Here is a 14,614-nt window from a genome sequence, read left to right as displayed (position 1 = left end):
ATTATCATAATCTTCCTCATATGAACATTTGCAACAAGTAAAACAAACATGTCCAATGATTATAAAAGAAAAACATCCAGAGCACAAAATAAAGTGTTTATCAATCCTATTTAAGGAAGAAGTTACTAGTGATTCCAAAAATATCTGTGCCAACTCACAACTTCAAAGATAGAGATATAGATCATATTACATACAAGCATTACTGGAAACTTTATCTAAACCAATTCCATCGGCAATTATCTTAAACTCAATTTTACCACAATGGGACTGAGATATGCAACATTTACCAGTCATTTTGAATGGAAAATAATATCGGACTTCTTGATTCTGAAAGAAGCTTGGATATTATTGCAGCATAACAAAATACCACAAATGAAATGACGCCAAAAATTATACAGATCCATCCGCAGCATAAGTTTGATCTTGAAAAAGTTGGCTGCAACATTATTCTCGCTTCTCGAAGTCTTTCAATTGTTTTTATTCACTAACATGAAAGATAAAAGAACAAACATTTCAAAACTGGCAATCACAACATATAGAAGTCAGATCTCAAAATCTGGCATTCAGTTAACTCAGAAAGAAATTATGGTTATAAAGATAAGACTGAAGAAGGAGAAGAAGATAATTGTAGGTATTGAAAAAGGTATGTGCTAGCTTAAGAAAAATAATAATGGTCTACATGTCATGTATCGTGATTCAAGATCCGCCATGGGACGAAATGGTGGAAGTCTAATCGGAGTTGGAGAATTAAGCTAAGTTGCATCATTTCACCAAGATTTCAGCGGTAAAGGTAGGAAACACAGGAACGAAACGATTCCCACAACTGATTACAATGGGCGGATTAGGATCGAGCACGGACGATTCCGGCAACAAAAGATCTAAAGATAAATGCAAGGAATCGAGTTAGCAAAAGAGAAAGAGGAATTAAACGAATACGAGAGCTCACTTGCCACCGTTGTACTAGCCGAGAAGGACCCAGCAGCCGTTGTGGACCGCCATCTGCCTTCTCCGTCAATCCACGGCCGACGATAAATAACCCTAACTCCAAACCGGTAGCGCACAGCAGTAGACCTCGAGAAAGGGACGGTCGCATGGGTTGACCCCCCTGATCCAATAACGAAACACGAAGTAACCAGCGTCGTTTGCCCGAATCATAAAGCCCCAGAGATGACGGTCCGGAACAAATGGCTACACTAATCCATCGTATTGACAGAGACTAATTTATATGGTTCCACATATTTCTTGTTTTATTAAGTCAATTTTCCAAATGACATAAAATAATATAAACACTGATCACCGGGTATTATGGAGATTACATCAATAACTCGGGTCTGAAAAGAATTTAATTTAATTTGTTTTCGTAAATTTCGTGACGACGAAATTGAACTATTTCTAGAACTACAGAGATGCGGACACGTGTAAATACAACCCACCAGTATACAAGAAAATAGTAAAAACTAGAGTTCTTAATCCTCATCGAATAAATTTTAATCTAAAATAATACTAATATATCTTATTCATTTACCAAGTTAAGACTTAAAATTTTATTTTAAATCCAAAACATTAATTTGATGATAATATATCAAGAGTTGATGATTTGAATGTGGATAAAAAGGTTATAAATTCAATCTCCTCTATGCCATTTACCTTTGCCAAAACACACATTCCTTAAAATTTTCTTGTTCATTCATTATGGATGATAGAACTTAAATTAGAGACATATATTGAATGAAGAAAACAAACAACTAAGATGAAAAGGCACAAGACAATTAATGTGCAAAGACACTGTACATAAAGCAATGTGCCATTTAGACATTGACATATAGAACAGGATTACAATGAACCTATCTCTCTTCCAACTAGCTTCATGTAGTTAGCAATAAGTATATCTCATCTGTTTAAGCTGGATCTTTTCACCATCCTTTTCAGAAGTTCATCAGTTACCATTGAAGTTGCACAGTGCTTGCCTGAATAAAATTAATAGATGAATGATAAAGCACTGGTTTGCAGCTAGAGGAAGTTACAATGCAATGTGATCCATGGTTGCGAAGGCTTACCAGCAAATGATTTCAATGTGATGCCTAATTGGATCAAGGATGCTACATGGAGATCACATGTTCATATACGATGCTTGTTCTGGGAGTATAAGCAATATCACTACTGAACCCTACACACAACTCAAGTGTTCTTTTGAGCGTTCCCTTCCAACAACTTGAAGTCAGCTTGTTTAAGTTCAACATACTTTCCAAGCCTATTCAATGAACATTAAAAAATAAATAAATCTTCAATTAATAGTCAACTAATCCTTTAAGGTAACCATTTGTGATTATACATCTTTATTATTGAATATATTCATTGAGGAAAAATTCGGCTTTGTAGATCCATCTCAGTTGTTGGACATGCATTATGGAGAACATTGTCCATGCACATAGGCTCATGAAAATTTTGGACAATCTGCATTAGTGAATTACCACGTCTGCTCAATTGTCCATGCACCAAGTCTCTTAACAGTAAGACATAAAGGTGCACAAAAGCAAAATCTGCTGTTTATATTGGAGAAACATCTTTATATAGGGACATTGTGAATTGTTGGTGTCGTGTATATATAATATATATAGTGGAGATAACTAGCAACAAAAGATAGGCAAGAAAAGGAATTACCCAAGATCTGATGGGAGCCTGAATCCACCTATGCCTACTCGCTTCAACGAATAAAGCTATGATATCAAAATAGATTAAATTAGCCAACAAAGTCTAAGTGCAAACACAAAGTAGAAGAAACAAAAAGTATCAAAAAGCTTTTGGTTCAATAACCACGCCTGATGTTAAATTAAATAGCAAATCCTTATAGAATACACAAAGATGAATAGATATATGCAGCATATGTTCCCATCTATGTTTTTGTACACATATAAACACACAAATTAGTATACCATATCATAAGAGTGGGGTTTTGCTTCAGTTAGAGGTACATATTTGAATTTTAGAAATACACTTTGAACAGTACATGTATAATTTTAAACTTTGGAAGGTACATGAAATATTTGATAATTTTCAGGGTAATATATAGATTGCATAGTGTAGATGGATCGCAATTGAGCGGACATTTGCAAATAAATAGAAATTTTAAGTGGTACTGACAACATAAACTTAGTTCAATGCCCAAGTTCAATATATATTCTTATTGCAACTGATATGGTCAGAGAACTCACTATGAAAAGAGTGTACTATTAGCCAAGTTCAATGCCCAAGTTCAACATAACCAGTGTCAGTCAGCATAGATCCAACGCTGTACTATTAGCCAGAGCCTACTTAAAGCTTCTCGATATTGACAGTGCTGGCACAGTATCAATAGGATGCTACTCATTGTGCCAGAGGTGTGGCCATACATTTTGTTAGTTATAAAACGCCTGTACCTACCAGCAAAGTCTTTTCTCCACAACGTACCAGCATGTTACCAAATTGCCTCGTGCAAATGAAAATGAATTTCTAGTTGAAAGCACCACTAATTCCCTTTAGTGATGCTTTAATTAGACAAAAGTCTAAAATCTCAAAACTTGTGTCTAATTTTTTCAAAAACTCATTCTCAAATTTGTCTTTCAAATACTGATGGGAGACAGGATATTTTATGAATAGCATTCCACCATCTTAGCCAATAGACCAAAACATTCGGTGGCATTATTCCCTACAAAAAGTTCACTCTAATAATTAGTAGCAGTACTTATGAAGATAGCATTAGTAATTATTGTCCAGATGTATTTTCACTTCATATTGATACTGCATTCAATGTCTTGGGATGACCACTTGCTAGGCAATCCCCAAACAGACCTATATGTATCTGGCAGTCTACCTTGCCATTTGGTCAATTACAAGAGACAGGAACTTAAAATCCTCTCAGAAAGACCATATCTGAGATATGGACCGACTCTATAAACAGCTAACAGCTGCAATTATCGAATAAGAATTTTACTATATGCTCATAATTCAATGACAAAGGTGAAATGAAGAAGTATCTTGGGTGAAGTAGGCAACAATATACACTATGAAGGGTGGAAAGACAAACCAAACCAGTTGCCTTAGATATTAGCATATTGCTATTTACTAGAATTCCTTTTAATCTATCATGTTGTAGTAGTTGAATAAGAAAGACCAAGAGGCCAAAATCAGGTAACAGATTGCTCTTTATATGTTATTAATTACTAATAGAAACACCATCTGATGAAGCTATAACAAGAATAATCTCCAGGAATAAATTAAAATACCCATGAAGAATCACTCAAGTTTGATCTGTGCCTTGAGGACAAATGTGAAAGTTATTTCTGTGGACAAATGTCTAAATGGCTACAGAAAAATGCTCCAAAGAAACTGCAGGAGAAATACACCGATGAGCTTATGGTGATCAACAAGACAAAAGAGGCATCAAGATTTGCTAGTTAACTGACCACAGAATCAAGCAGCCAATCTTTGAAATTCAGCAACAAAAAGAAATACTCTAATTAGAAGAATGATACTTGAAAAAATGTTGATTGCAACTACGACAAGACTAGTCACAAAAGAAATAAAAAATATATAATGAAAAAACATAAAAACAAAGACAAACCTGCAATCCTGCATTTTTTACAAGTTCACGTACTTCATGATTCCTCCCATCATGAACCTGTCAAAAGTCATTACAACACACTGGTTATACTTGATGCATCAAGAATACAATTCAGATCAATACTGATGAAATAATCATAGAAAAATTATACAAAATTTAAATGCAGGTTAAAAAGGGGGGGAAAATCAAATAGTTGGTCTTTTGCCTTTTTCAAATGTATCTAAACCAATAAAGGCTGACAATCTGTGTATGATGAATATATTGTTATTTATCTATACCTTCACTAGATTGATACTAATAATGTGATAATGTTTAAAATACAACTCAACTGATACAAAGTATTATGTACCACTATTCGAAGTCTAGGCCTTGACGCATCAGGCTGATTTGCCAGTAGTTCCACAAGATCAGGAATGCAGTGGACACCTTCAACCTCGGTGCCCTCACTTAGAGCTCCGAGGTGTCGTCTATTGATCTTACCATCTACAGTTGCTATATATCTGCAATAAAAAGAGTGAGATTTAATATAATCAGGAAGGCTTTATTTGAAGAATTTAAAGCTGAAACATTAAATAACAGGAACAGAGTATCCTTGTTTGAGTATCAACTGTTATTCTGAAAAAGGATTAGCTTAATGAATAACTTGAAATAAATCTTACCCAGAAGAGATGCATAAAATAAAGCTATGTAAAGAAAATAAGAAAGCTTGGAAGAGACTTTAAAAATATTTAAGAGATTCCTAGGTCTTGTATAACAATCACATTAAATTTCAATCTTATCAAGTGGTGCACTACCATCAAACCAAAACAATGATGTACTATAATTTGTTAAGATTCGATATATATTAAGACATAAATGTTCCAATTCAAAAATATCACAATTAAGCAAACAATGAACATCTGCATTCTGCAGAAATAAGCTGCTAGGTCTGTTACTTTCATGACTTCTGAACAACAAAAATGCATCAAAAAATTTGTAACCAGAAAAGTAGTTGTATGGCACAAAAACAATTATGAAAAGGGAGAAAGAAGAAAAGCACAAAAAAAAGGTAAAATAAGGGAAGAGGTGACATGTTCAGTTAATCTGGAAGAATATCCCGACCAGTGTGTAGGGTGTCAATGTATATATGGACACTTTACCAAAGCTTCCACTAGAGCAATCATATCTCATGGTTTCTTTAACAAAGCTTCTAATAGACTATCACACCACAAAAGTTTTGGATGTTCATGCTCTATAATATAATGATCACTAAAAGGGAGCTCAACCAGCTTCAAGAGAAACACAACCAGTTCAAACATGTTTAGTATTTTGATTTCCTAAACGCTGTCCTTGACCTAAAGCATCAATTTAAAACTTCTACAAAGCAGTATTCTAAGAAATGGATGTACGAAAACTCCTTGCCATCTGCAGTTTTATATCGACTTTCTAAACAAAAAATACTGAAAGAACCACTTCCCATAAGCAGGACTAAGAATTGTTACGATGGGGACATCAGAGGTTGTTCAATGTCTATTCTGAAATTTGTGAAAATAAGCTCCATACTTACATGAGGCATGATTGCTTTTCATCAATTTTGGATACAATTAACCCCATCAAACTTATGTATCGTATAAAGCGAAATATGTAGCTTTCCATTAACAGCTTCAATGAAATAAAAATACATCATTGAGACAACTCAGTCAATCTGGCCAGGACAAACTATTGAGCTCATTGTGAATTGCAATTGATCTTTCCCTGGTTATTAGAGGCATGAACATAACCTGAACAGACACTTTTGCGATCCACTCTTCAAATATTAACTACACAATCATTTGTGGTAAATAAGATATGTATCTATGCTATCTTAAAGTGAAGCATAAATATCAAGCAAGAACATACTCTTTTCTTAATTCAGATGAGGGATGAGAAATTCTCTGAGCAAAATCACCTGAGAAGAATTAATGCAAGACAAGTTATTAGCACATAGAACTCCAAATGACTAATCATAAAAGCAACATAACAGGATAATGTCTAAGATGCCGTATTATTTGTACCATCATTAGTAACAATAATCAAGCCAGTTGTTGCAACATCCAGGCGACCAACAGTGAATAGTCGTGGCTTTGGTAGCCCTGGATTTGATTTACTCTGGAAATATGAAAAAATGTGAACCTTTACAGAAACCTACACCAATAAAAATGTAAACAGAAGGGAAAAAAAAAATCAAAGCTTCAACATTTCTTGTATAACATTACAGGCTTATTTTGTGTTAAGCATGCGTGTGAAGACTTGCATAATTTTTTTTCCAGACAAAGCATACGCTTGTATTGTCAAATGACATCATCCAAAGTCCATAATAGGAATGTCAAATGGACATACCCAGCTCTTCAAAAAATCACCAAAGAGGGAGAAAACTGATTTTGAATCCTCAGCACCTGAGCAAATATACCTGCATCTTTAAAGTATAACCTTAAATACAAAAGCACATTAAACTAAAAGGTAAGTGAGAAGGGATTATGATTCACAAATTACCAACCCTTTTGGTTTGTTAAGTGCAAAGTACATCTTAGGAGGTAGCTTCTTAGACAGGCGATTCCCATTAACATATATTGAATCCTTCGCAAGGTCAACCCGGGTCTACATATCACCAAAAATATATCCAATACATTTATGAGATTATTCTGGCAATTTTTGCCATAGGAAGAATTTCACAGAGTTTAGGCAAATTCAAAGTTAAGAGGTTATCATATGAGAAAGTTTTATTAAATACTCAAAAAACTGGGCTCACAGTTGTACCTATTAAAAAAAAAAGAAATTTTTCTATGGGAAAATGTAAAAGACAGGATAAGAAGCAACTTGTGTCTGATAAAGAAAATTGAAAAAAATTCTACAGCAATATAATATTAAGTTCAAATAAGTAATGAGAAATCACAAGCTTAAGCATGCATTTAAGAGAGTACACTACAAGTTAATGTTGTACAAAGAAACAATAAGGACAGTTTAATTATGCTAGTCAGGATGTCAAAGGACAACACTGATATGGACAACACAAAAATCAATCAAGAGAAATAAGGATACAACATATAGTAGCATCATCTCAAAAATGGTAAACAAGGATAAAAATCACTGATAGCACTACACACTGAAATTTTGCCCATTGACCCAACAAAATTTTACAAAAAGAAAAATTTGACAGTTGATGGCTATCATAGACTGCAGGCTCACAATGCTCTTAAGAAAACCTCAATCTCACATGAGTTTGCAATAGATCATGCAGCCAACTGATTCTTCAGTGCAGCCATGAACAATTTTTTATGATGGTTTAAGTCACAAGAAGGTGCAACAGATGATACGAACAAGTGATTTTTAATAATAGTTTATTAGCAGAAGTTCAGTTTTTACATCTAAAAAATATTAGCTACAAATAACTAAACGATCAGCAGCTAATGATCTAAGTCTATCTTCCACTAACTCTAACAAAAGAATAATGAAGAAAACATACCTGTGGAGAAGTACAAACTGACCCATTGACTGTCACTTTCCCTTCAAAAATCAATTTTTCGCAACTCCGCCTTGATGCCACTAAAACAGAATAAACAATTAAAGAGAAAATACACAAGATAACACCATAGATTTACCTCCGGCAGCAGCCAGGAGCTGATAATAAAGAACATTAGTTGAAGCTTTTCTCCAAATTATAGAAACAACGGGTTGGGTGATTTACCTCCAGCAGCAGCGAGGACTTTACTGAGCCGCTGCGGCTGCTCCCGAATGTTCTGATTGTAAAACCTTCTCGCGGCCTTGGAGTACTTGGGAGCCGATGTGGTCGAAACGAGAGAAGACGGAGCCGTCGCTATCGCTCCCGACGGCTTCTTCTTGTCGACCTTCTTCTTCTCCTTCTTCGCCATCTTAGCATCGGCCATGGCCTGGAGGAATCGGGCGGGAGGGGTGGACTGGAGAGTGAGCTGGCCATCCTCGCCGCGAACAATCCACGGAATGAGGATGGGGATGGGTGCGGCGGAGGGGTCCGGAGAGGAAGGGTCCGGCACTAGGGTTTTAGGAACCGCCTCCTTAAAGTCGGGTGAGGGGGCGGCGCCGAACGAGATGTTGAACTCAGTGGCGGCAGAGATGCGGCGGAGAAAGGGAAAACGGCGGAGGGTAGGTAAAGGGTGGAAGGCGGCGAACGCCATTGCAGCCGCCATCGGAGCGGTGAATGGTGAGGATGAAAGAAGATAGAGATGATACTTTTAACGTCAGGGGGTTTGTAACGGGACGGCGCCCGTTATTTGTAAGCCGTTATATTAAAATGACACGATATCGGGGACTGATCTGTTGCTTGGACATAATATGACGGGTATTTCTTTGGAATAATAGAAACCTCGTCGACGGATTATTCCGTCATTTTTAGACTTAATGCACTATTACATGACCATTGTAGCTTAAAAAAACTCTTATTATGGGTTTTTGGTGAACGACGCACACTAATTGGTTTTTACTTAAAATAGTTTTTATTACCTTAGTAAAAATATCTCTCCACCAATAACCCCAATCATTATTATTATGAAACCTTATGAAGTATTACACGTGTAATGCGTAGTAAAAAAATAAAAAGTAAAAAAAAAAATTTAAAATAAATTTATCAAGATAAACGAAAATGTAAAACTCGAAACAATAAAAATCGCGTAAAGGATACGAGACATTCCCTTAAGATCACATATTCTAGTATGTGGATAAAAGAGCTCTCACGAACTTCTCTCTAGCAGTAATCCACGTGATGGACACAACAACGACGCACCTCCTCGCGTAACGCATTCTTTCTTTATAATCACGCACCACCACGTAGTAGTAAATAAAGAGGAATCAATCCCTCTTGTTGTCCTCTCGGAAGGAGGAAGAAGAGGGGAGAAGACGAGGAGAGTGACGACTATAACGGTCTAGCTTATGATCCTTTGAGCTCCTCTCCTATTTATAGAGAGCACTTTTACTAACCTTAATAGATATGTCTTAATGAGTATTTAATCTACATCCAATTACCCCTAGCTTAATGGAAATGTTGGTTTCCTATTCAATAACCACTATAAGTTTTATTGGGTCTCACCCAATAGATCTATTAAAATAGGAACTTATTGGATATTTTATATTCAATCCTCTAGGCCCAATACCAAGCTGGTCATAAGTTGCATCTGTCAGAACTCCTTTTGACTAAATAAATTATTATCCTTATAATAATTTACTCAACTTATTAACTATGGACATACTATGCCACTACGCCATAATCCCTAAATAGTATAGAGAGATCTAATCCATTGGACTTATCTATCCTCAGTTATTATGTATCTATAGTCTATCATCTATATAATATCTCAGAGAATGTATATTGGATGTGGTATTGTTAAGCTCATACAAAATCAGATATTACTTATCTACCCTCAGTTATTACTTTCATAAGGTTGACTGTCATACTCAATGATCATCTGTACTAGATCTAAAACTTTCAAACCTATAAATCAGATATCAAAGAATGGAGTCTTCAAATAAAGCATCTTGGTATCTCAAATTTAAGGACCAGATATATAATTAGGGCTATAGACTCACTATCTGACAATAAGATATCATTAACTATCTAACATTATGTAAACAAATCATTCAATGAACTCATTCTCCAATGAGTATATAGTACATTGGTCTATCCGGTTATCTCAATGTCCTGTTGAGAAACCTCAGAGAGCATCACATGCACAACGAAAAATTAAAACAAAAGTCGTTCTCAAAACATATCTTATTGGATCATCATATGACAACCGGGAGCATAAAACTTAAAGCAATAAAGTCGTATCAATAGATTAAGATATTATCATATAGGGGAGATCATATATACCCTAAATCGCATATTTTGGTCCATGGGATAAAGGAGGTCTTGCGAACTTCTTTGTAGCGGTAATCTACATAGCGAACGCAACAATGATGCACCTCCTCGCATAGCAAGCTTTTTTCTTGTAATTGCATACCACCACGCAATAACAGTCAAGAGAAAGCTCAACCCTCTTGTTGTCCTCTAACAATAAGGATAGGCTCATAATTGAGAGAAAGATAAGGAGGAGGAGATAGGAGGCTGATAGCTATAGGGTCGATCCTATGATCATTTTGAACCCCAACTCCTATTTATAAACAACTTCCTTTATTAAATCCTAACGGATCCTTCTTAGTGGGTATCATATCCTCATCTAATAACTATTAGCTTAATGGATATTAGATCTCCATCCAATAACCACTATAAGTTTTATTGGGTCTCGCCCAATAGATCTATTAAAATAGGGTCTTATTGGATATCACATATTTAATTCTTTATTCATCATATTGTCCAGTATATGTGTGTGACCCTCTAGGCCTAATACCGAACTAGTTGTGAGTTGCACCTGTTAGAACTTCTTCTAACTGAGAACTTCTTCTAACTTAATGAATTATTATTCTTACTATGCAATAGTCCCCAAACGGTATAGGGTGATATAAAATTCATTGGACATATCTACCCTCAATTACTGTGTGTCACGCCCCCCAAAATAATATATTTGAAAGGCATAAACCTATATTAAATCAAGAATACTATAATTCATCAATAATCCAATCCAAGATCTAAACTAACATTTGAGGATACTAAAAAATATTCAAGTCAAAATTCACATCCATAAAACCAAAACCGGTGCAGTTTATAATCATACACCACATCACTCAAACGTTTATAAAAATTTTCAATCCAACTTAACAAAATATTAACCACACTATTAAATCTATAAGTCTAAGAATTTATACAATAAGAACTTTAACCTTTTATCATAAGAGTATATCATCTTAAAATTAAACTTAACATTCCAAAAATTAGAAATGTGAGAGGTCCTTTGAAGCTCTTACATGATATATCATTCCAAATTTATCGAGAACATTTCATGCAAAATATACTTATACAATAATAACATAATATAATATTATTATATTTGACTCGTATTAGTAATCGAACTTAATGCAATATTATTATATTTGTTAGACTTATTAGTTTATTTTAAAATTTAGAGCAATGTGTAAAATACTTTTCAAAACTTTCATAATACAATTAGATAAAATTATTTTTAAAATATATTTTTATTTAATTAATTTGATTTTAAATTTTTATATTTAACTAGATAAAATATATTATAGATCTAATTGAATTCATATTCTGATTATTTGTCAATAAAAAAAAGTTCATTTATGATAATATTCCTCGAAAGATTATAATAGAAGAGACTTTTCTAATTATCATCCTAGTTTTTGCTTATAAAAGGATAAAATCTTACTGGGACAAACTACTAGAAATTAAATTACAGATTTATTCTTAATCTTTCATAGATGATGTCATAAGTACCATCGATTAGTGAGTTTGCACAGTTGGTCCATTGTCGAAAGTGTAATCCTACACTTGCCTTTTCCTAGCTGACGTGGAAGACTGTGAGATAAGACCACATAGGCAGCCCGGTTAGAAGTCGTTCTATTACTAAGGACTTGGTTCAAGATGACCAGGTAGGTGATCTGGGATCTTCCTGGTTGCAAGGTTTCTCTATAGGGTTGGGTCGTCTAGGTATCCTCGAATGGAGGATAATCTTGTGGTTGCATGACTACATCCTAATAGCGGGGTCACTTCCTAATAGTCGATGTTCTTGCATGACAGGCTAGCAACAGGAGTTGTTGGCACGACCCCTCCAATGCTTAAGTCAGCGATGGGAAAAAGACAATAGTGTAAGTTATAACCTCAAGTGTCAACCCCTTCAATGCTTAAATCAGCGAAGCGAAGAAGATAACAGTGTAAGCTGTATGACTGAGTTAGTATGTAGAGAGTCCCCTCCTCAGCATGAGCTTATGGGTTCCTTTTTATACCTGATCCTTAAGCATTTTTACTAGTTGGCCTGGGATAAGATTAGGTGAATCGTCTAATCATTTTCTAATCTTGATAAAGTAGGACGGTTATTGTCAGTCATTGATGCGAGACATATCGGGATGCACTGCGGATGCCATTTTGAGACTGATGACTTAGAGCCTTATTTAGGTGTTAGTCTTTGTGGCAGATGAGTTAGCATGGAGCAAAATCATTCCTATCATTCTCCTTGCAGATTAGTATTATTATTATTTTTGAATCATGCGACGGTGTATTTATATGTGTGTGTGAAGAAAAAATATCAAGATTTGTTTAGAAATTTAAAAAAATAAGAAATAAATTTTTTATTTATCTCTCACATCAAATTCCCATTACTCTTCCTATCAATTTTTTTCCATTTAAGGTTAGATACACTTGATAAGTTACCAAAGAATAATATCTTTATTAATGATATTTATCATTAGTATTTATTTATAGGTTTTGTTAATCTTTATTATTTTGATCTAATACATAGGTAGGTAATAATCAAGAATATAATCGTTACAAAAATAAATTTTTAAAAAAGGATAGTTGTTGAAGAGGAGATTGGATAAATAAAAATAATCAATTGTCACCGCGCTATCTCTTTGATAATTTAAATCATTACATCACGAAAGAAAATAAAAAAAGAAAATAATTTTTTATTTTACAAAGGGTAAGGTAAAGGGTCAAGATGTGATTCCAATATAGAACAATATGGTAAACTGTTTTCCATATCTTTTCTTTAATCTTTAATAAGTAGATCTTAAAAAATAAAAAAGTTTCTCAATCAAGAAAATGGACAGTCATTTGGAGTTATCTAAATGAAGTCAAAAAAAGAAATTTCCAAATATGACCGGGTGGTGGGTTGGTCATTTGAACTTATCTAAATGAAAAAACAAATAAAGACTTCCAAATATGAATGGGCAGTGGGTAGGAGGGATTGGAGACTTCGTAATAATCTTCTTGCTATTAGGGCTAATCGTAAATTATCTTGTATAATTAATTATATCTTTATATTTTTAAAAATTATATTAAAATTTTTATGTTTACTAAAGTAAAACATTGAGAGCCCTATATAGAGTTAAAAAATAATTTTATAAGATTAAAAAATTTAAAAAAATTTATTGAAGTAAGAAGATTAAATATTATAAAAGATCTCAATATAATTTTTAAAAATATAATGATCAAACAATATAGATTATATTTACACTCATGTGTTTTTAATACACATGATCTTATATTCTATAATTTTTATTCTATAATTTTTACACTAATTTTTACAAATGAAAGTACACTTAAAAATAAAAAGTCTTTCAAAATAGACAAGTATACCCACTCCTGTTGAGATAGGTAACATGTTGGGTCCGTTTGGGCTGGACGAGGTTGGAGCCATTATTTTTTTTGTATGGTAGCTTCGAGTCAGTTGCCCCATAACAAAGAAAGTCTTCTCTCTCCTTCCCTCGTTTTCTATATCGTCTCGCCCTAAATCGTCAAGCTCAACATAAAAATCTCAGCTAAACAAGATCGAGAGAGCAGGTAATCACGTTCATTTTTTTTATCCTTCAATATAAATTAATTATCATAAATAATATATTATTTTTTATTTAAATTATTGACTTTTTTTTTGTCGTATAATTAAAGAAATAATTAAAAATATTTTTTCATTATATAAATAAGTTAAAATTTCAATTAATTTATTCCTAATGAGTGATGTAATTTTTAGAAAGTAAATAGTTCAAATTCTATGAATCATAAGAAATAAATATTATAATTTTATTTTTATATATAAAAATAAATTAAAAATAAAAGTTAAATTATTACTTATCTTGGAAGGAGAATTTTTCTTATATAAAGAGAGATCATTTTTCATCATTCTTCGTTGAGTCTAGAGAATTGAGAAAAGAATTCCGAGGAGAGGTTTGTTATCAATTTTTATTTATATTTTAAGTTCTTTGATATTAGAATTATTATAAATTTTATGATGCATAATAATATTTTTAATTTTTTAATTTTTTATTATTTTTAAAATAATAAAATCTGATTTAATAAGATAGATTTTAAATATTAATGTGATTGTTATCATATAATATATATAACTACTCGAGTTG

At 33.4% G+C, this 14,614-nt stretch overlaps 1 protein-coding gene across 3 annotated transcripts; it reads right to left on the bottom strand.

Annotated features, from left to right (window-relative positions):
• Positions 1-1,746: 1,746 nt before the first annotated feature.
• On the bottom strand, positions 1,747-8,795 carry LOC135584377 (putative ribosomal large subunit pseudouridine synthase SVR1, chloroplastic). 3 transcript variants are annotated; one of them, XM_065183993.1, is made up of 11 exons: positions 8,304-8,795; positions 8,082-8,161; positions 7,116-7,216; positions 6,959-7,028; positions 6,634-6,727; positions 6,479-6,527; positions 4,950-5,100; positions 4,601-4,657; positions 2,662-2,717; positions 2,058-2,251; positions 1,747-1,967 (listed from the first exon to the last, which is right to left on the bottom strand). In XM_065183993.1, the coding sequence occupies exons 1-10, from the start codon at positions 8,779-8,781 to the stop codon at positions 2,179-2,181; spliced, it is 1,209 nt and encodes a 402-aa protein (XP_065040065.1). In that variant the 5' UTR covers positions 8,782-8,795; the 3' UTR covers positions 1,747-1,967; positions 2,058-2,178. The 3 variants fall into 3 exon arrangements, with proteins under 3 accessions (XP_065040065.1, XP_018681490.2, XP_065040066.1); XM_018825945.2 differs by lacking the exon at positions 2,058-2,251; XM_065183994.1 differs by lacking the exons at positions 1,747-1,967; positions 2,058-2,251 and having other exon boundaries at positions 2,658-2,717.
• Positions 8,796-14,614: the final 5,819 nt, after the last annotated feature.

Source organism: Musa acuminata, chromosome BXJ1-5, assembly GCF_036884655.1.
Source record: "Musa acuminata AAA Group cultivar baxijiao chromosome BXJ1-5, Cavendish_Baxijiao_AAA, whole genome shotgun sequence".
Taxonomy (NCBI): domain Eukaryota; kingdom Viridiplantae; phylum Streptophyta; class Magnoliopsida; order Zingiberales; family Musaceae; genus Musa; species Musa acuminata.
Note: the sequence above shows the minus strand (reverse complement) of the source record. Positions and strands in the feature narration are given on the sequence as shown.

What these genes read in the sequence shown, in the direction of transcription:
- LOC135584377 (XM_065183993.1), bottom strand. Translation starts at nt 8,781, where the DNA reads ATGGCGGCTGCAATGGCGTTCGCCGCCTTCCACCCTTTACCTACCCTC. An exon ending in CAGTTTGTACTTCTCCACAG is followed by an intron (nt 7,217 to 8,081) that starts GTATGTTTTCTT and finishes GGTGATATGTAG; the next exon opens with ACCCGGGTTGACCTTGCGAA. An exon ending in AGGCTCCCATCAGATCTTGG is followed by an intron (nt 2,252 to 2,661) that starts GTAATTCCTTTT and finishes TTCATTGAATAG; the next exon opens with GCTTGGAAAGTATGTTGAAC.